Source organism: Eretmochelys imbricata, chromosome 2 (genome assembly GCF_965152235.1).
Source record: "Eretmochelys imbricata isolate rEreImb1 chromosome 2, rEreImb1.hap1, whole genome shotgun sequence".
NCBI classification, from domain to species: Eukaryota; Metazoa; Chordata; order Testudines; family Cheloniidae; genus Eretmochelys; species Eretmochelys imbricata.
Window position 1 is genome coordinate 65,797,371 of NC_135573.1, and position 20,169 is coordinate 65,817,539.

The following is a 20,169-nucleotide window of genomic DNA, read 5'->3' on the forward strand; positions in this document are numbered from 1 at the left end:
CACTAAGCCCTGGTCTGTGGAACCCAGTGTTTCCAAGCCCACGCTTGGATAAACATTTACACTGCATTGTAAACCTGGGCTTAACAGTTGCTGGACCCAGGTCTCAAGGCTGTGCTAATGTGTCCAGACTGATCTACGCAAACTTTCTGTCTCAGGTCTGTGGCTTGATGTCCATCCACACTGCAAGTCACAGAGGGACTTGGGCCCTAGCCCACGCCTCTAGCAGGGTCCTAGGACAGACTGATCTGTGTGTGGACGTAAGGGATGGAGTTGTGGTCAAACGTGAGAGTCTCGGCTTAATGTACAGTGTAGACACACCCTGAAGATATGGCTACACTGTAATAAAAGACCTGGTCAGCTAACTCAGGCTTGTGGGGCTAATAATTGCAGTGTAGACTTCCTGGCTCAGGCTGGAGGCCAAGCCCTGAGATCTTGGGGCTCAGCGCCCAGGCTGTAGCCCCAGCTTGAACATCTACACTGCAATTCTTAACCCTGCCTCCCGAGCCCCCTGCTGGCTGACCCAGGCTCCCAGACTCCATGCTGTGGGTATTTCCTGGCAGCAAAGAGGTTCCCTGGGTGACTTGCCCAAGGCCACCCAGGAAGCCTGTGGCAGAGTCAGGAACAGAAACCCCAGAGCTCCTGGGTCCCAGTTAAGTGCTTCCCCACCCTCCTTTTTGCTGCTCCCTGCCCCCTGCTTTAACTCCTTCTCTACCCCGCCCTATCCCGGCTCCTCTCCTTCCCCTCAGAGCAGGGCAGCCACGCTGTGCTGAGGAGGCACCATAGTAACTGGCAGGCCGTCGGGTGGCGGCCGGGGGGTGCTGCAGCAGCGCCCCCTCTCGGCACTCCCCAGCCCCGTCCTGGGCAGCCGCGAATGGCTCTGCGCTCGCGAGCCCCTTTGTGTGAAACACACTCAGAGCCGCGACTCTGGAAGCGGCGCACACGGTGTCCCTCTCCTCCTCCCGGCGAGCAGCACGGGGCAGCCATTCCAGGGCCAGCCCAGCAGAGCGCCTCCGCCTCGCCTCCCCCCCCCGCGCCTCACGGGTGTGCACTAGCTTTCCCCCTTCCCCAAGGTGGAGAAACGAAAATCCCCCTCCCCCCAACACTCACACACTGATAGAGATTTAAAAAAAAAAAAAAAGAGAGAGAGGCGAGAGAGAGAGGAAAGGAAACAACTCAGAGAATCCAATAGAGAGCGAAATCTACACCCAGGGCTAGCGACCAGTGCATGTGTGTGCAGGGAAAACAATACTCTAAGTTACCTGCCCTGCTCTAGGAGAAGAAGGAGGGTTTGCTGCTGGTTCTCTTCCAGACATCTGCAGACTGGTGCTTTTTTGGAAGAGTTTTTTCTCTCTCTTTCTTTACAAACCACCAACGGATGTGAGGCAAGGAAGGTGTTTCTTTTTCTCCTAAACTCAGGCACCTCTTGCTGATTCTTCTCAAGCTGCTTGGGGTTTTTGTTGTTGTTGTTTGTTGTGTTTTTTTTTTTTGCACGAACGTTAAGTAAAAAAAGGGGGGGAAAAGAGGAAAGGAGTTTGCTTGATGTTTTAGTGAAATGGACGTAAGATTTTATTCACCACCTCCACCACCACAGCCTGCTGCCACTCCTGATACCCCTTGTCTGGGACCTTCTCCCTGCCTGGACCCCTACTATTGCAACAAGGTGACTTGTGTTTTGTTTTATTTGAGGTGCTTTATCTGTGGTGTTGTTTTGCTGTGCGTAAATGGGAGCTAAATCTTGGCAGGCTGCACACTGAGTTAACCTCTCAAGCAAAGGCAGCCACACCAAAGCCATTCTTGCGGGGTGGGAGTTGTTCGAGGGGGGCGATGTGGTTGTAAAATGTTATATTTTAGGCAAATTCTGGGTGTTTTCCAAACACCCTGATGGTGCAGGAAAGTGAGAGCGTTTTCTCTGATACCTCGCTTCTTGCTGGGAATCTACCCGTGTGTGTATCTATTTCTCTCTCTCTCTCTCTCTCTAGTGGAATGACTAAAATAAAATCCCAGAATAGTTTGGAGGCGGACGGGGTGTGTTGGGAGGTGGGGGAGGAGAGGATTTTTCATAACCTCTTCCCCAAACTGGAAGTCTAAGTAGCTATTCTGTACATTTCTTTCTGAGAAACAGCGTGGAAAAAGGATGTCCTTGTGGGATATTTAACTGAACAGGTAACTCTGTCTTCTATACCCCTCTCCCCCACCAAACAAACAAAGTCTCTCCATTTGTTTTTCCCAAGTCAAAACATAATGGGAAGCTCTGTGCGAACCCTCCAGTTCATGTGTCAAGGCTCACGAAAAGCCTGTACTTAGCAATCTGTGATGACGGGACCACGCTTTTTATTTTGTGTACAGAATTAAATGGGTGGTGACAAGTTTGTTCTGAACAGAACATCGACTTTGTTCTGGCTCTGCAACTGCGTTATTAATTCCTCCGTAACTTGATTAAATGACTGTAAATAGGGTTATGTCTCTAAAGAGAGAAGTTTACAACAAGAGCCCGGGAGAAGGAGGGATTGCAAAGCAGGCTAGTGTTATTTACAAAAGACCCAAGCATTGGGTTTTCTTGTACTCGTTTTGCGGCTGTGATTCAGGATCACTTCACGATCCGTCTGCCTATGAACAAGAGACCAGGGATATTTTCATTATTACTGTCTCAGTGGTGTGAGCCAGCTGCTATTTTATGCACGATCTGCACTTTCTTTGCTGTTGTGGAATGGGCTTTGCCCACGAATAAAACGCTAGCCATAGGAAATAATCAGGAAGTGCAAGTTACCCAAAGCACTTCTTGAGCACACCCCCTCCAGGGGAGAAAGCTGGGAACAAGCACTTACTGGAAGATTTGTTTAAACCTGTGTGTTTTAGGCTTTTGTTTAAAATCTGTCTTGGGAGGTTGTTGTTGCAGACTGTAGCAGATGTTTATGCAATGCAAACTCTGCTGCTGGTAGTGTATGTAGTCAGCAAGGAGACTTGCTTGCTGTTTGGTATTTCTTTCAGAGGGTTCTGTGCCTGCTAATTGCCACCCAACCCTTGCAACACGCACTGGGAGAAGGGGGAGATGCCCAATGCAGGGGAGCAGTACTCTCAGTTTAACTCGTTTGAAAACACTACTGTGTTTTCTGCTTGTCCATTGTCATGGTGGGTTCACAAATCACACCACATGTCATAGATATTTAGGGCTGTCCCCTTCATTCCTGGCAACTGCATAGACTCAGTGATAAAAAATAAACAATAAAGTCAGATATAATCTGTTTAGAAGCAGTGTTTGCAGCATTATGATGAAGCACCCTCAGTTTTCAGGAAGGGTTTCTAGCATAATCTAACCTACCATTCGCAACATAAAGGACCAAATTCATCCTTGGTGTAACTCTCCTATAGTCAATGGAGTTAGAGAATTCAGGGTTAAATCAGGTCCCTTGTGACTGATCCCTAAGGAAGTTTCAAAAGAGATCCCAGAGGAACATTTTTTAGCAATGTTTAAGTAACCACGGTTTTCAGTGTCTGTGCAGGCTGCCCTATAGATCAGGAGAAGTTTGGGAGAAGAGTGAACTTTGGGGGTGGATGGGATGGGAGTGGGTGCGAGGCAGCTGCGTGCAGGAGAATATACGTGGTACACTTTAAATGTGTTCATAGCTATCATTGTGATACTGCTTTTGGTCTCTGACTTGCCATATTCAGTATTTTCTCTCTTTTATTGTAAATTGTAACCTTCAAGTTCTGGAAAGTAAAGAATGTGGTAGAATTAATGACATATGCACCGGAGTGTCTGAAGACCCATTTGGCAATGAAACTGGACAAACGTTATTAAACCTATCAGTGATTTAAAGCTTCAAAAAGAAGGTAATGACTTGAATACACATTTCACTCATCATTCTTGAGAAAGTGGGCCAGATTTAATTTAAAAGTTAAATGCTTTGGAAAATCAGGAATTACTTTAATATATTAAATCATTTTCCAATTAAGTGCTTTAAATCATTTTTGGTTGGTTGCACTGCAAATCGAATAAATTAATTTAGAAAGTCGTTTTCAGATTTTTTTTTTTTTTTTACTAGCTGGTTGAAGCTTCTTTTAAGTCATGCCATGTATGAAGGAGCAAACTGTTCTTTTTAAATGCAAATGAGGCACTCATTCTGTAGAGAAGTTGTAACTCTTCTATTTAACTTAGCCTGGACTGATAATGGACTTAAAAAATGCACAGTCATAAGACATAATTTTTATGCTTGGAGAAGACTTACAAGGAATATTTCATATAAGATACCTTCTACAGCATGAACATGCCTCTATCAAACATCTTTGCCACTGATCATTGATTATATTAAATAGACTGAATAGGTTTGCTAGGCCCTTGAGAGGCATGCATTTACTGAACATTTCATTTTCAACCTCTTCCCTCAGTTCCTCTACCCAGCATGATTAACACTGCTGTGAAAACTTATCTGCCCTGCTCTAAACACTTAGTTGCTTTAAAAATATTCATCCGTCACTCATTTTCATTCATGTGTTTTCAGTGGCTTGAAGGAGGTTCCTAGAACTTGTTTTCAGAAAGTTTGGTGGACTATTTACAGCTGATATCTAAAAGCAAAGGGTATCATTTGCTGGAGAGTGATGGATCCATATTCCAGAGTAGAATGATAGACTAGTTTTGTTTGATGTTGTTTACCTTGGGCTAAATCCTGGAATCCTCATTCTGGACAGGATCCTGCTCTCTTAGAAATAATGGAAGTTTTGTTTGAATAATGATTGCAGGGTTTGGCCCCTTATCTGTGGGTTGTTTTCGGTAAAAATTAAAGATTGTTTGATTAACTTTATTCTGTGACATATTTACTTTAATTAAATGGCTGCTAATTTAGGTACATTGCCCAGATAGTCAGGGACTTCAAAGTTTTATAACTGATCTGTTAACATACATTTTATTAACAATCAGATAATTGTTTTAGGCTTTTAATTATGCAGTCCACATATACATATGTATTTTGGGTATCTGTAGTCAGAATAAATCACTCTTGGTGGCTTCTTAAAAGAAAATGCAATAATGTAGATCATACAGTCCCATCTTTCTGCTCAACTGCGTTTCAGGTGGCAGTCTTTGTTTCAAAAGACTGCTTAGATCTTTGTTTTATAAACTTAGGCACAAATGTTTAGAACATTATTTTAACATTCCTTTATTTACTGTAAATGCACATTTTGCTTTGCATATCTTGCAATGCAGACTTTTCCTTGTTTCTCTCACATAACCCATGGAAGGAGAAAAGTGAAAGAACCATGCAAACAATGTTGGTTATGGCAACTGTGTGAGGTATCTCTTATACAAACAGACAGACTGGATGGTATGCTGCTGTATATAGGTCAGCCTTTAAAATAACATAGTGGACATACAGATTTAGACTTGAGGTAATACTGTTCATCTCTTGAAACTTGAAGCATAACTGCATTTCAGACATTTATGGGCTAATAAGAACAGTTTATTTAATTGACGTCTGTTTTAAGTAACATCATATCTCTTAATTTAATTTAATGTTACAAAAATAAATTATGTTTAATAAGCATACTGCATGAATTCAGTAGTAAAATATTGTCTGGGTTTTGTACTATTTGAAGATGTCAGATCATCAGTTTAAATATATACCTACCCAGTAATAATATTCCTTCTTCTTTCCTCATTGTATTGCCATCTCCAAAGACTGTTTCCACAAGTATTACAAGAAGAGTTGAAACATTTTCATGTCTTCAACTTTATGGTGTTTTCATGTGTTAAGTATCAGCTCACATAAGGATCAGTAAAATAATTATATTTTGACACTGCTGATGACAGAGATGCTGACCCCTGCCAACAGTGGGAGAGAAAATAATGGTCTTTACTGCTCCCAATAGTTAGCCTTGCAGAATTATGCACTGGATTCTAGTCTAGCTAGTTCAGAAATAAAGAAGCCTACAACTCATCCACTCTTTATACACTGGTAGTTGTTAATGCAATGAAAAAATATAGCCTGATGACAGAGAAATAATGTAGCTGTTTAAAAAATAAGAGGAACCCCCCCTCAAACCCGCCCCTGCAAAAATCAAAGACTAAACAAAATGAAAAAGCTGTGTAACACTGAAGTGAAAAAACGTGGGTAATGTTTTGTAAACAGATAAGAGTTTTGTTAGTGACTTGACTTAAATGGAGCTGAAGTATTTTAGAATATTTTACATTTTCAGGTCTAACTACAACACGGATATTCCTCTTTACAAAATGTCCCAGAGTGTATCTTTCCAAGGTCTACTTTTTCTGATGGCTCACTATGCATACATTCTTTTGCTGATATTCCTAAATGCTGGGATCTCCAGAGAGAGCTCTAAAACTAGAATTGTGTATCAGTATTTTTGAGGGATTTTAGGGTATCACGTAACAGTAGATGATTCAATTAAATCTTTATGTTGAGTAGGGTATGTTTTTTCTTTCCCCTGAACAACTTTGGTAACTTAGTGCATGATGGTCATACCTGATATTTGTTAGTGCTTTTTAGAGAAGAGATTAAACTGTCACATTAATGTTTTCATTGGTTGTTGATTTTTGCAAGCTTTCAAGCCTTATAATAGATTTCAGAAAAATGTCAAATATTAAGAAGTTGAATGAACTTCTCTTAGATTAGACCCTAGTTCCTAGTATGAAGTCCCAGAGATACAAGCAAACATAAAATACGACTGCTTAGATTCCAGTGTTTCGGAAAATATGTGATCCTGATTTTCATGGAATATAGGAATTACTATATACATGGGCTTTTGAGAAAACTTTTCGCTGCCATATTTTAAAATCGTAATATTCATGATAATTCTAGATTTTCCTATTTTGTAGAACATTTTTACATCTTTGAAAGGTAACATTTTATTGTTCCATTAGAAAATGGATTTCAGCTTTGCAACACTGCCTTTAAAATAGCTGTTGTGAGGTCTATGGACAAAAAGCTAAACCAGTACACTGCTGGGTATGCTAAATTAGGAGTACAGCGTTTCATTCAAATTAAAACATAGCTAATGTCACTATCCACCATAAAGACTCAGGGCTTGATCCTATGAGAAAATTAGTACTCAACTCCCATTGAGTTCAGTGGAAGTTGAGGGCACTCAGCACTTTCATGAGGAGCTTGCACCATGCAGTTCCTAGAAGCCTGCAAAGCTTTCCTTTTATTTTTCTTAAATCAGGATTTTCCTTTACATGGTGTCACATGAAAATGGACAGTTTTTAGTTTTCCATTTTTATATTGTGCTCTTCAAACGAAGTGAATGTCATACTCATGATAGGCAATAGACCAACATTTCTGGAGACTGAGATCCCAAATTGAGAGCAGACACGACAGAGCATGGATAGTGGTAGCAAAAGCTTTCCCCTGTGCTTTGGCAATGTGACTCAGTATTAACCACTTGTAGTGGTGAGTGTGTGGTCTCTGGGTCCATTCAATTCTTGGTCTGTGAAATTGACAATCATGACAATTAGTGGTAGTTATATTTATTTTTGTGAAGTGGACACATGTTTTGTGAACAACTAGCATAGGCTGTAAACACTAAAATGCTCAGTTTAAATCTGGCCTAATCGATTTAAACATTTTGGTGGCATTGGTGCTGGTGTTATACAACCTATGTACCAATTTTCTGTCCAAGGAGTAATTTCTCATTAAAAAGGCTGAGTTATAAAGTACTCAAAAATGTGGTTTATAATGGAAGTGCCAACAGAGTGTTAATTATAGCAGCACTTACATAATACTTTAAGACATGGAATTCACATTAACCTGAATGAGATTTTCTTGGTCATAACACTTTCCCCTACAGCATTCAGTTTGAAAATGGCAACATGGTAATACACTATACTTAGATACTGATTGTGTAGCATCAGCAACAACAGTAACAAAACTGCTTTTCATAATGGCCATTGCTAAGAAGCAAAATTCTTTTCAGCTTAGTTTGTTTTCCAGGATTGGCTTTCTTCGGTGTTTTTTTCTTTAAGCAGTTTTACATTGATAAGCCAACAGTTTGACTGAAAATCAAAAGCTAAACTCTTATTTTGAGTTAAATCTTCAAAATTAAATTGTTTACTACAAAGGTCATGATACTGTTGTTGTTTTTAATATTTATGCTTGTGGTGTTCTCTCTCCTGTGATCTTTTATACAGTATATTTTATTTTTAGTTTGTGTTTTATATGGCTGTACTGATACATGTATTTAATCTTTCATTTGCAATACAAACATATATCTAAGCAGTTTTCTTCAACTATTTTGTTAATGTTTCTTGCTGGGCTGTCAGCAGATTTGAGATAGATCCAAATAGCATAGTTTCCTCCCAAGAAACATACTGCCTTCCAAGTCACAAAACACACCTGAGTTTCATGAACATCTGATAAATCCAGGTTAGTGAAAATGTTAGATTGTCATAGCATTCACATCCTTGCCTGTTAGCTCATCATGCTATTTTTGATTGGTGGAGATTATTTTTTCAAAAATACAGGCTGGCTAAACACAGAAATGGAGCTTCTTTGATAGTGCTTTTGTCTCCTAATGTTTTTCTAGACCTTTGTGTGGTCTTAAAGGTTCCAGGAGAGCTACAACTGCTATTAAATTTGCTATAGTAAGGAAATCCATAATGGGGCCCAGTCCTATGTTCCTTGTTGGAGAAGAACTCCCACTGAAATCAGAATGTGTTAACAAGGAAGCTAGTTAGAAGGAGGAATGTGATGGATACCACATGAAGGTGAAGATCTATCTGGACAATTATTACAGGAGAAGGGAAAGGGTGTGTATGTGTGTATATATATATATATATATATATATATAAAAATTAAATGATTATAGGTCATCTTTTTGGTTGGAATGTCATACAGGATTTGTGTCTGTATATAACAGAAAATACTTATTCCTTATGTATATATCACATTTATATCATCCTGAAATAGTAATAAATAATACAAAGGCAGAAAATAATGGTAAAATGGAAGATAACCTTTCAAAAAAAAGTATATTTTCTCATTTGGCAGATGCAGTTATGAACATTAGTCATAGAAACCTGCAGATAGTAGAAGCTTAATATCAAAGCTAATGATTTATTCTATGTTAATGACTTTCTGCTAGGGCATAAAAGACTATTCATAATGGACTCTCAGTGCTGTGTTCATTTGCTAAGGCTAATGGGATAATCTTTCCCAAAATTAAGCTTTCTGAAGTAAAGTATGATGTTACTTTTTCAAGTTAACTCTTGAAAATGTATTACAAAACTAATCTTTTAAGAATTGCTTTTAATATTAATAGAAAATATATATTAAATAGGTTTCTTCATTAACAGTTTTACTGAATTTATGTTTTATTTTATTTCTCAAGATTAATATTCATGAAGTAGAGTTGTTAATACTTTGATAGTTTGATCTTAGTTGAATCAGGTCTTTGAGACATAGTTGTTTTGGTAGATTGTATGAATATAGCAGAAACCCTTTTTCTTAAGATTGCTAGCCAATGATTTGCAAAATGGTAGTAAAACTCTTAGTTTTGCATTGGTAAGGTTTTAAATTCATGTTTACAATTAGTTTATAACCAACATATTTCAGTAAGAGATAATTTGCCTCCTAAAGTTCACATAATGTGCTAATCATGTCTAGTGGTTAATAAAGGCCTCCTATCTCACTCCCCCGATGGCTATAAAAGGCTATTATGTTCATGGCAGCAGTTCAGGTACAGCTGCTGTGTGTTAATAATGCATCATTGTCCCTCTAATAAACACAGCAAAGGTCAGCACCCCCAGCCACCTAAAACACCTATTCTCTTTCCAAAATATTTATTAACACCTTAAAAGCATTTATATTCATTTCAGTTAGCCTGATATCAGTTAATGGCCCTCTAGAAACTTATATGTTAAAAGTTTTGCAGCCTAAACAGTGTTGTGGAAAGATTAATAGATATTCATGTTAATCTTTCCTCATAAACATTTTTTTTCCATTTCAGCAATCTGTGGTTGCTTTAATTTAGGATTAGTATTACTATGGTCACCTTTACAGTTAACTTGACGTGTTGCTTATTATGCCAGTTTTCCCTCAGTTAGCTTGATTGTACTCCTGAAAAGAAGCATTTTTTCAGCAGCCAGGACCCCTTGAAGAAAACATTATGAAGTGTGAAAAAACGGTGCGTGTAATATATATGTACATACACTCCCTCCCGCACTTACTTTATTCAGAGTCCATATATATGTTATGTTAGCAACCTATTTATTTCCCTTTTGGCATAAAATGCAGTATTCATAAAGAGCTTAAAATTTATTTTCTGTAGACAAAGAACAAGTTCACATGGAATTTCCATTTTGCCAGGGAAACATCCAAATCAATAGACCAGCGCTTATCTGCATTAAAATTAGGTATACTGTAATTTATGGGCACAGTGCTATTGTATTTCTCTTGTATAGCCTCAGATATTCTTTAAGGAAACCCTGGCTATGTCTTCCCAGAGAGAAGCAAAAGTGTTAACTGAACAAAATCTCATTTTCTCATCTTGTACTGTTGTCTTTTGGTTTCTGTTACTCATTTTGAAAACCTTATACTTTTTTCCTATATGATTTTCAGACAAATGCTCAAAAAGCAGAGAAATTTAACTACATATTTGTCATCAAGAGAAATGAAAAAAAGCCTAACTAGCTGAAGGGTTTCTGTTTTGTGTAGCACAGTCTACAATGGTACATTTGTCATGCTTTAAATATATAATACATACAATAAAATATGTAATGGCGCAGTTGTGATGTATGTAGTGTCTGGCTCCTCTGCTATTGTTTGTAGTCTTTATGGTTGTCATACATTGTTCTTTGCACATCATACCCTTACAGCAAAATTTGACACAATTTCTAGCTTTCAGTCCTGCACCATTTTCATTGCACAATATACATGAGTTTGACAGGGTGTGTTGAGGACAACTCTGGCAAGCAATTGATATTTTGAAGTGGCAAGCGTTTCAGCAGCTGCCTGCTTGTGAAAAAGGAATGATAAGATATACTGTATTGTTAGTTTCAAGCAAAGCATTAAGGTTTAAGCTCTGTAAAAATGTACGCATTATTCGTCAGTGGTGAAGCAAGCCTTTTATATTTTTTAGAGCTTAGCTCTCTGGCTGATGTGAACTAGAATGACATTGGTTTAATGGTCAGTAAATGAATAGGAGTACTTTGAATTTGAACTGCTGCCAATTTTGCACCAACAAAGAGACTGACAAAAAGATTTTATGTGAAATGCAAAGCACAAGCAATGTTTTTTGGGAGGGGGGGTGGTTGAGTAGAGAAACCCAACAGAAATGTTATTAACCCAGCCTAGTAATGATTCTAAAATTGTTAAAACACATCCTTTTTACATGACTCATGAGCTACAAATCTAAGCTGTTTCATCTAATGTTCTTTAAAACCTGTTGTATCCATGTAGTCTTTTAGAATATATTCATATGGAATTTACAGTGTGTTTTTCTAAATACCACACTGTACCCTGAAGGCCTGTTGGCAGAACATCAGAGTTGTCCACTGCTGGAGTTCCCAAGTCTCTCTCTATCTGGTAGTGGGAAATTGTAGTTTAATCAGTTATGGCACTTTCAGTGTGTAACATTCATTAGTAAGGCAATTTGTCATGACTGTTAATAGTCAGGATGCATCTGCTTTCTCTTCAGTTAGAGAGCATGATAAGTAAGAAGGAAAATATTTCAGTATCTGATATTAACTTGTTTCAGAATTGTAGTCCAAGGTTAATTGCTCAAAACACACACAGCAGCAGATTAACAAGCACAGTATATTCATTTTTACTGTGCCCTGCTTTTATAGATTTATGACTTTAAAGTATACTAAAGCTATTGTGAGGTATACATTCTTTGATTAGGTACTAAACAGTAACTAAGTTATAGCCATGACATCTTCAGTGTTCATTTGAAAAGATTCTACGTATATAATATTGTCTAGAGAGACTCATGAATGAAAATGTAGGCTCACGCAGTAGTTCTGAAATACTAATAATAGGTTCACATAAGCTGTGAATGTTTACTATGTTATTTTAGCTGGATAATTTTGGTAACTGGACGGTGACTTCCCAACTTTAATTTGTGATCAGACAACTTAAAATGTTGAAAAGGTTAGCTGCTAGTGCATAACAAACAGGTCAAAATGTCCTCTTTTCCCCAATAAACTGCCTTGTAATCATTGTTCTAAATGTAAAAGGTTAAATTGTTTCTTACAGTCCAAAGGTTAGTTTTTTTTCACATATCTGATAACTCTGATGTATTACATAATATCATAGCTTAGTATACAAAAGCTTTTTGACATATTTTCATTTTTAATGAAAAACCCCAAAATGTTGAACATAATGGTTTCTTTAGAAACTCAACCCAATCTTGGTAAAATCTATTCTTGCTGGTAACAAAAGCTGTTACTGTTTAAGTCCCTGTTCAGCAGTTAGTTGGTACGCTTCACTGAATGTTGTCAAAAAGGCTTTTCTCTTGATTGACAACCCTGTAGGAATGTGAATGGAGATTTTAATTGCATATCATGTGTGTATATCAGAGTGAGCGGATTCACTGACTCTGCTTAGCTCCATATCTCTACAGGTCAGCCATGCCAAAAATACTTTTTTAAAATAAGTAATTGATATATTTTCCCAAGAAGGGGGAAAAGGTGTGTGCAACTGAGTGAATTACAAAAGCAAAATACTTCTGTGGTTGTAAAACTTTTTCATCTGAAAAAAATGTGTTCAATCAGTTTTTAGAATGTTTTAGCAAAAATTAAGATGTATTTTTGATTATGTAAATTCATTTCAATTTTAAGTTGGCCAAAGACTGCCACAACATATTTTTCTTTTGGCATTTGCTAAAAGAAGTATGTTTATCTTTCAACTTTCTATTTTTCGGAAGAGTACTTTGAACAAAATTAGTTTTAAAAAATAAAGCCAGTGGAAAAATTGACTGTGCTGGACAGCCCTTCAGTAACTTGCACCTTTACAGAAGACATGAGGAAACTGTGGTTTTTTGTACATGTGAATAGTGACGGATTCTTATACATATTGGGGCTGGTCCAGTCTTTATTTGGGCAAAACTCTCACTGATTTCAGGGGGAGATTTGCTTGAGTAAGGACTGTAGGAACACATCACTTAATGGTCTGACTGCAAAATGGTATTTTCCCATCGATTTCAATGGGAAGATTGGGCCCTAAATGCTGATTTTTTTTTTAAAGTAAACACTGTGGTGTTGTAAGATGACATTGAGAAATACACTTAAACATTTTCCATAATGAAACAAGAGCTCACCTAAAAATAGAGAAGCGAAAAGTTCATTATGACAAACAGAAATGTTTCATCTATCATGTTGTGATGTCTTAAACCTGATTCTCATTTTCTTTTTAAACCAAAACCCACCAATAAAACACCACCAATTGTATTTTTAAATAAGCTGTTTTAAAATATGAACACAGAAAGAAACAAAGTGGCACGGCAGCTTTAGGGAACTTTCAGTGGAACTCATGTTCTGCTCACAGTGGTATGTACAGACCCTTTATGTGGTTTCACTGCTTTAGGAAGAACCCTGGGAAGGAATTGTGACTTAGTCAGCAGTTCCCATCCTAGTTCCTCCTTGCTTTGAGAATGAAAGTACTCTCTTATTTATGTCTCCTTACTTCCTTGTGTAGGGCCATATTACATTTGAACACGTTGGCTGTGTGTGACTGTATACAGTGTGGGGATGAAGGGTGTAAATAATTCATAGATTTTTAAGGCCCGAAGGGACCTTTAGATCATCTGGTCTGACCTCTTGTATAACAGGCCATAGAACATCATCCAGTTACTCTGATTTTAAGCCTAAACTTGTGGATCCTTGATTCTGTGCTCTTGTGCATCCATTCTGTGCACCAAATGAGCCAGGGGTCTTGTGGGAAGAACAGGATGTGATTGTGTAATTAAAACTGTATTAATAGTGCATGAGCACAAGGGGGCAGAATTAAGGTTTTCAGGCAAGTTAAATCTGCCATTTCCTGAGTTTTGAGTACTTGATTTCTCAATCTGAACAACTTACTTTTAATGTGGCTTTTTGGTATGTGATTGAGGGTATGTCCACATTGTAGTGTAAACCCAGGGTTTAAACTCAGGCTCAAGCCTAACACCCCTTCTGTCTACACACAAATCATACTCACCCAGCTCTTGGACCCAGGGGCCCAGGACACCAGCAGGGTGGAGGGTCTGAGCCTGAGTCAAGCTGGTACCCAGGGTTCAAACCCTATTGCTTTGCAGTGTAGATGGAGCCCTACTGGAATTGTGCTCTGGAAGTCTGCTGAAAGTATTTAACAGTCCCATGGGCCAACTTTCTTTGTTCTTGGGACAATCAAGTTTTCCCACACTGCACCATGAACAAAGGGTTAGAGCGGCCACATTTTGGGAGTACTCTAGGAAGTCTGGGATTTGGGTGATTGGACTCAGGCTCACAAAATGCAGTGTAGATGTTGGAGCCTTAGTCTGGGAGCTGAGGTTCAACCATTCCTAATGTGGAGTAACAAATGAGTGTTGACACTCAAGCCCTAGGTTAACAAACCCAGGGTCTGCTACCTTTGAGTTCTACTAACCCTGAGCTTACATTGCAGTGTAGAAATACTTCAAAGATGACATTCTATCCATTCCCATCATGCATCATTAACAGGGTTTGATCTGTGAACCTCTTTGACATTGCAGCTCAGACTGCAACTACTTGACCTACAGGGCTAACTGTATTAGCTGGTAGCTCAAGGAGGGGATGGGCTTCTGGTGCCATGTTTTGGGTCCCAGAAAGTGGTTAGGTGGGTTTGCACCAATTCTTCATCATTCCTTTCCACTACAGCTGCTCTTGCAGCTCCCATTGTAGGGTCTGCTGCTGCTTTGGTTGCACAAGGGCCCAACTTAAGGATATTTATATTTAGTTATTGTTTTGGCATGTTGCCAGAATTTTCCTGAGGAACGCAAGTACAAGACAGGAAAAAGTGATTTTTCTCAGGAAAACCTCAATGGAATTTCATAAGAAAAGGCACTTCTCTACCCCATAGTATAGAGTGATTGCCATTGTTTTTAAAAAATGTATAGTGTTCACTTAAATATACTGGTTTGCTAAATTTTCTCGGGCAGATTGTTGGTTGGTGTATATTGGTGTAGCAGCACTGAAATCAATTTACATCCACTGATGATCTGCCCTGTAACATTTTCCTGTAGTGGCTCTAAGGAGGTTTTTGTATGTAACAATGAAAGCTCAGAGAAGAAAAATGTACTTTTGAAGTGAGAAATATATTATTCAGTTGACTGTGTTTCACTTTTAAAGATGCCATTACTGTAATGAACTTTATCAGGCAAAGAACTTTGCAGAAAAAGTATTAAAGCAGTCCCTGCTTGTGGTGTTCTAGTTAAGCCTCTGTCCGTTTAATTCACTATTTCCAGGAACTGAAAACTCACGTATCAATGTTTATTCTTGAATGAAACAAGACATGGAGTACATGATTTCACTCTAGAAGCATATACTTCCTTTTTTTTTTTTAATGTATTTGTTTGTGGACTCATGCACAGCAGGAAGAGAGATACAACATCCTGATATAGTTTAAATAGGCGGCAGATTTCTTAATTCAACTCCAGTAAAACTGTCAGGAATAACAGGTTCAGTGCAACTTGGAGCAGGGCTACTCTTAGTCCTCTGCCTGACAAAGAATTAACTGGTGTTCCAGCACTATTGCTGAATCTTGCCCTCCCACCCTTTCCTTACGTTAAGGTTGTGGATACTAGCAAAAAGAGTCGAGCCCCTTGCTGAACCAGACAAGGAGCTACCCACAGGGGATAACCCTCCCTTATTCCTGCTCTCATGCTTGAGTTCACCCAGGAGCTGTACATTCCTTTAACCAGGTACCTGCTCTGGACCCATGCCAAATTTCAACATTAACACATTACAGCCTTCCCTGCTTACTGGACATTCAGGATACTGAGAGGAAGGTGAAAAATCCATGCCAATTCAGTGAGGGGTGGGGGGAAGGAGGAAGTGCCTTCCCTGCCCCCAAAAGGCTCTGTGAACTCAGCATGTTCAGAAACACAGTTCTACACTAACCTCATTGGTTGCAGTGGGAATAGCAATCCTGGGGAGCCCAATGACTGCTCCTGAAAGGGGATGTGGCTTATGTGACTTCCCACTATGTGACAGCCAATCAACTCTGTTTCCTTTAAACTAGCCTATTGTCATGATGCTGACAGTTCATATCCTGCACATGTGCAGCACTCTTCCCTTCTCCCCAGGTCACACAAGCATGCAGGGTGCAATGTCAGGGATGAGGGAATAACCCCAGTGCCCTCTTAAGGGTATCTTTCCCTACTAGTTTGGAGAAAACATAATGCTGAGGGAGCCCATTTTCAAGATATACAGTAGCAGAATAGAAAGAATAAGATGAGTAACAGAGTAATCTGTATATGTCTTTAATTCTAAAATATTTTGTCTTGCTTTTTAAAAATATGAAAATTTGACAGTTAATTTAAAAAGTGGACTTGGGGTCCTTTTCTTTCTTGACTTTTGAAAGTCAGCTATTCATCATAAGAAGTTATCGCCCCACATGTAATTTTTAAAGTCCAGGTCCATGTTAACTTTGTAGTGACTCGGTTCTTGAGACTGATCCAGAACATTGTAGCTCCAAAGGAGACGTAATGCTCTACTGGGCCAATGTTCCAGTCCAGAAAAGAAGCCAAGTTCAGATTTACATGATAGTACAGCTACTAATGTCAGTCAGGTCGAGTTATTTTAAAAGTTTCATAAATGCACATGTACAGAAGTCATTATAGGCCAATGTGTTAAATCTTTGGTAACCTTATTTAGGATCCTAATTCAGGTAGTATTGACTCTGTGGCTATAGGGCCATAGAAGCTCCCCAGCTGTGGATACTTCTGTCTGTTTCAAAGGGAAAAGTACTCCTTCTCTAGAGTCCATGAAATGTCACACTAAGCATTCTGTAGCTGTCCTCATCGGCTCCTTTCTTAATCACAGTTCAATATGATCCGTGAGATCCTATTCTTGGGGCTTCTTAATCGTCTGACTTCACATCCTTCTAACAGGGAGGAACATCAAAGGATCTACACTGCAAAGATATCAGAGAATCCCTTTTTGACAGTTCCATTTCTGAGGTAATCCACAGAGAGGATGGAAAAGTGCCCTCCAAAAGTAGATCATGGAGGGAGATCAATCCCCAGGCCACTCCAGCAGTTTATGTGTGTGTTGGGTTTTGGAGAGCGATCCTTTAACACAAAAGCAGTTGAGGAGGAGAAGGCCTTCAGTCACACTGCTTGGACTGTTTATCCAGAGATATCCCCTGCTCTCAGGTGAGAGTCACTCCACCCCCTAGTTTTCTGCCCCTCAGGCTAGGTGACATCTCTCCCTCAACTATATTATTTCAACCCTGCTCCTGTAGTCCAATACATCATGTTCCCGAGCACCTCACAGGGAGGAAGATCAATTAAGAATTCAGAATTATGGAGCACAGGAGGCAGAGAGCTCATTTACATGATCCTCCTTCCACGTTGTCAGCCCACAACTTCCTATTACAGAGGCAACATTTTTGTCGTTTTTGCCTTCTTCTCTGCCTGTGTAATAGATAGATCAGCCTGCTGCAGGCCCATTATCTGACTGTAGGAATAAGAAGGTAGCAAATGTATTCTGCTGGATTGAGTTTTGAGGGGGACTATCTGGGCCATTGTCCACTGATGGCCCTTACCCTTTTTGGACATGTCAGGAGAATGCCACAAGACATTCCAGCAAACACCATTCTCCAGGTGGGTTGTAACATCCAGGATAAAATTCCACCAAGGGGTGGAGGCAGCTCAGAGGAAAACCCCCTGTTACATTGATTCCTCTAGTCTGTTCCAATGTTCGACTCTTTGGCCGTCAAGCCCTTGTGACTGCATTGGAACGGACCAAATGGCAAACAATCGCTACAGCCGACTGTTTGGCTAAACGTTGAAGACGATGACCTTAAGGGAATTAAAGACAAAGTAGCAATGTTAGAAATAATGTTAAAAAGCCTCTTTAAACCCAAAAAAGCAAGAAAAGCCAGAATTAAGGCTGGAATTCCATTGTTAACTTGAAACTTTCTAGTTACTGCAGCACATGTTGTATGAAGGATTATCCATTCTTTGGCAAGTCCTAAACACTTTTGGGTGGGCTAAGAATGAAGTTTCAGTTTAACTTTATTTTCTTTTATGGGTTTAAATTTTAGATTATAACATTTCATGGAATCCATTTTAATGCAATTCATTTGTAGGAGAAACTAATTGAGTAGAAGTAATTGCTCTCATTTTGTAGAAGTCTGTCACAATAGATTTTAAAAGGTGAACTCCATTATATTTTATATTTTCATGACAAAGCAATGTATGATACAGATGACAGAATTATGGCAAAAATTGTTTAAATAATAATTCAACAAATTTCATATTTTCTTACCATTTTGTTCTTTGCCCTAATAAGGTATGGAACAGTGACAGCAATTACACCTTCACAGTGCTTTATTATGTGGGTTGACATATAGTCCTGAAACTCTTATTACATTTTATGTACACCATTTGCACTGGGCTGCTGATGGTTGTCAGCAGCTCTTCTCAATACATTTTCCGGTTCTTAGCATCTTGCGTTAAAATTCAATGCAGCACAAATATAAAGCTCCCCTCTCTTTGGTGTTGAATTTTTAATATGTTTCAGCATTTATAATAATAACCCTAAATGAATTCATTTTAGTACTGGAGAGAATTAGACTTGAGTATTTTCAGAAGTAGGGATCTATATGTAAAGGACACTTCTTTCCTGTCTTAAAAAAAAAGCATGTGCACTGTACAGCATGTATCCTATACTGTATGTATCTGTATCTCTAAATTAGTTGGTATCACCTCTGTTATAAAACTCCCTTTCTTCCTGTGGTACTCTGAAATTGCCTTTTCATACCCAGTGTAACCTATGAATTGCTCCTATGAATGAGTCACTCCAAGGTTGCTGTTCTTGCTTATAACCGCATTTAACTGCGCTCTGCGTTATGTCCATCTTGTTGTTCAGATGGAACAGTGTCTGCTGAGATGGAAAAGCAGAATGCAATACCAGAGTACATTTAAATGTAATGACATCTCCAGAACCTCTTTCTTGTGTTACAAAAATAACAATTCTCTTGCCCTTATCGGTGCTTTGACATTTAGAGAGTCCCACAATACAGAGAAGGATGTCCATAGGCCCAATCCTGCAGCCCTTACGTGGGCAAAACTCTCACTGATGTCAAGGGAGAGTTTTGTCAGATTTAAGGACTGAGGGATTAGGGTGCATGTCAGTTACATAGCCCCCTCTTGGATACCTTCAGTTCTTAAATAAAGATTTAAATAATCTTTCTTCACTCCAAACACCTTACAAATTTCTTATATTAACAAATGTCACAGCTGGCCCCTAATTTGCAGGATTATTGCATTTTAAACATATTGGCAGCTAAAGACTTTTTATTAAGCATATTGAATATGTTATCTCCCCAGATGGAAGCAGAATAACAGCAGATTTAAGAAGATATACATCCAAGAGTCCAACAAATGCAAATATAAAAGAACTTTTACTTACCTATCTTAATTACCATAGCACATTTGTTAGCCAGCTCTTATGCAGTTAAAGCTATGGTTAAATTTCATTTGAGACTTACTTCCCTGCTATGACCTTCCTCAAAAATTCTCTTTCTAGGTTAAGATTTCCCTGCTTCATCTTCATCCAGAACACAAGAACATAAGAGTGGCCACAGTGGGTCAGACCAATGGTCCATCTAGCCCAGTATCCTGTCTTCTGATAGAGGCCAGTGCCAGGTGCTTCAGAGGGGGAATAAAACAGAACAGGGTAATTTATCAAGTGATCCATCCCCTGTTGTACAGCTCCAGCTTTTGGCAGTGTGAGGTTTAGGGACGCCCAGAGTATGGGTTTCCATTCCTGACCATCTTGGCTAATAGCCTTTGAAGGACCTAGTCTCCATGAATTTATCTAATTCTTTTTGAACCCCTTTATACTATTGGCCTTCACAACATCCACTGGCAATGAGTTCCATAGGTTGACTGTGTGTTGTTTGTAGTATTTCCTTACATTTGTTTTTAAACCTGCTGCCTTGTTTTAAACCAATTCTATTGGGAGACCCCTGGTTCTTCTGTTGTGTGAAGGGGTAA

The 20,169-nt window shown here is 39.0% G+C and overlaps 1 protein-coding gene across 2 annotated transcripts in view; it reads left to right on the plus strand.

The window, feature by feature from the left end:
- The first annotated feature begins 1,009 nt into the window (after positions 1 to 1,009).
- TOX (thymocyte selection associated high mobility group box) overlaps positions 1,010 to 20,169 on the plus strand; it is a 272,534-nt gene continuing 253,374 nt past the window's right edge. For both annotated transcript variants that reach the window (XM_077810228.1, XM_077810230.1), the window contains exon 1: positions 1,010 to 1,660. In XM_077810228.1, the coding sequence (XP_077666354.1) occupies positions 1,553 to 1,660 (108 nt within the window). In that variant the 5' untranslated portion in view covers positions 1,010 to 1,552. The remainder of the gene's footprint in view (positions 1,661 to 20,169) is intronic.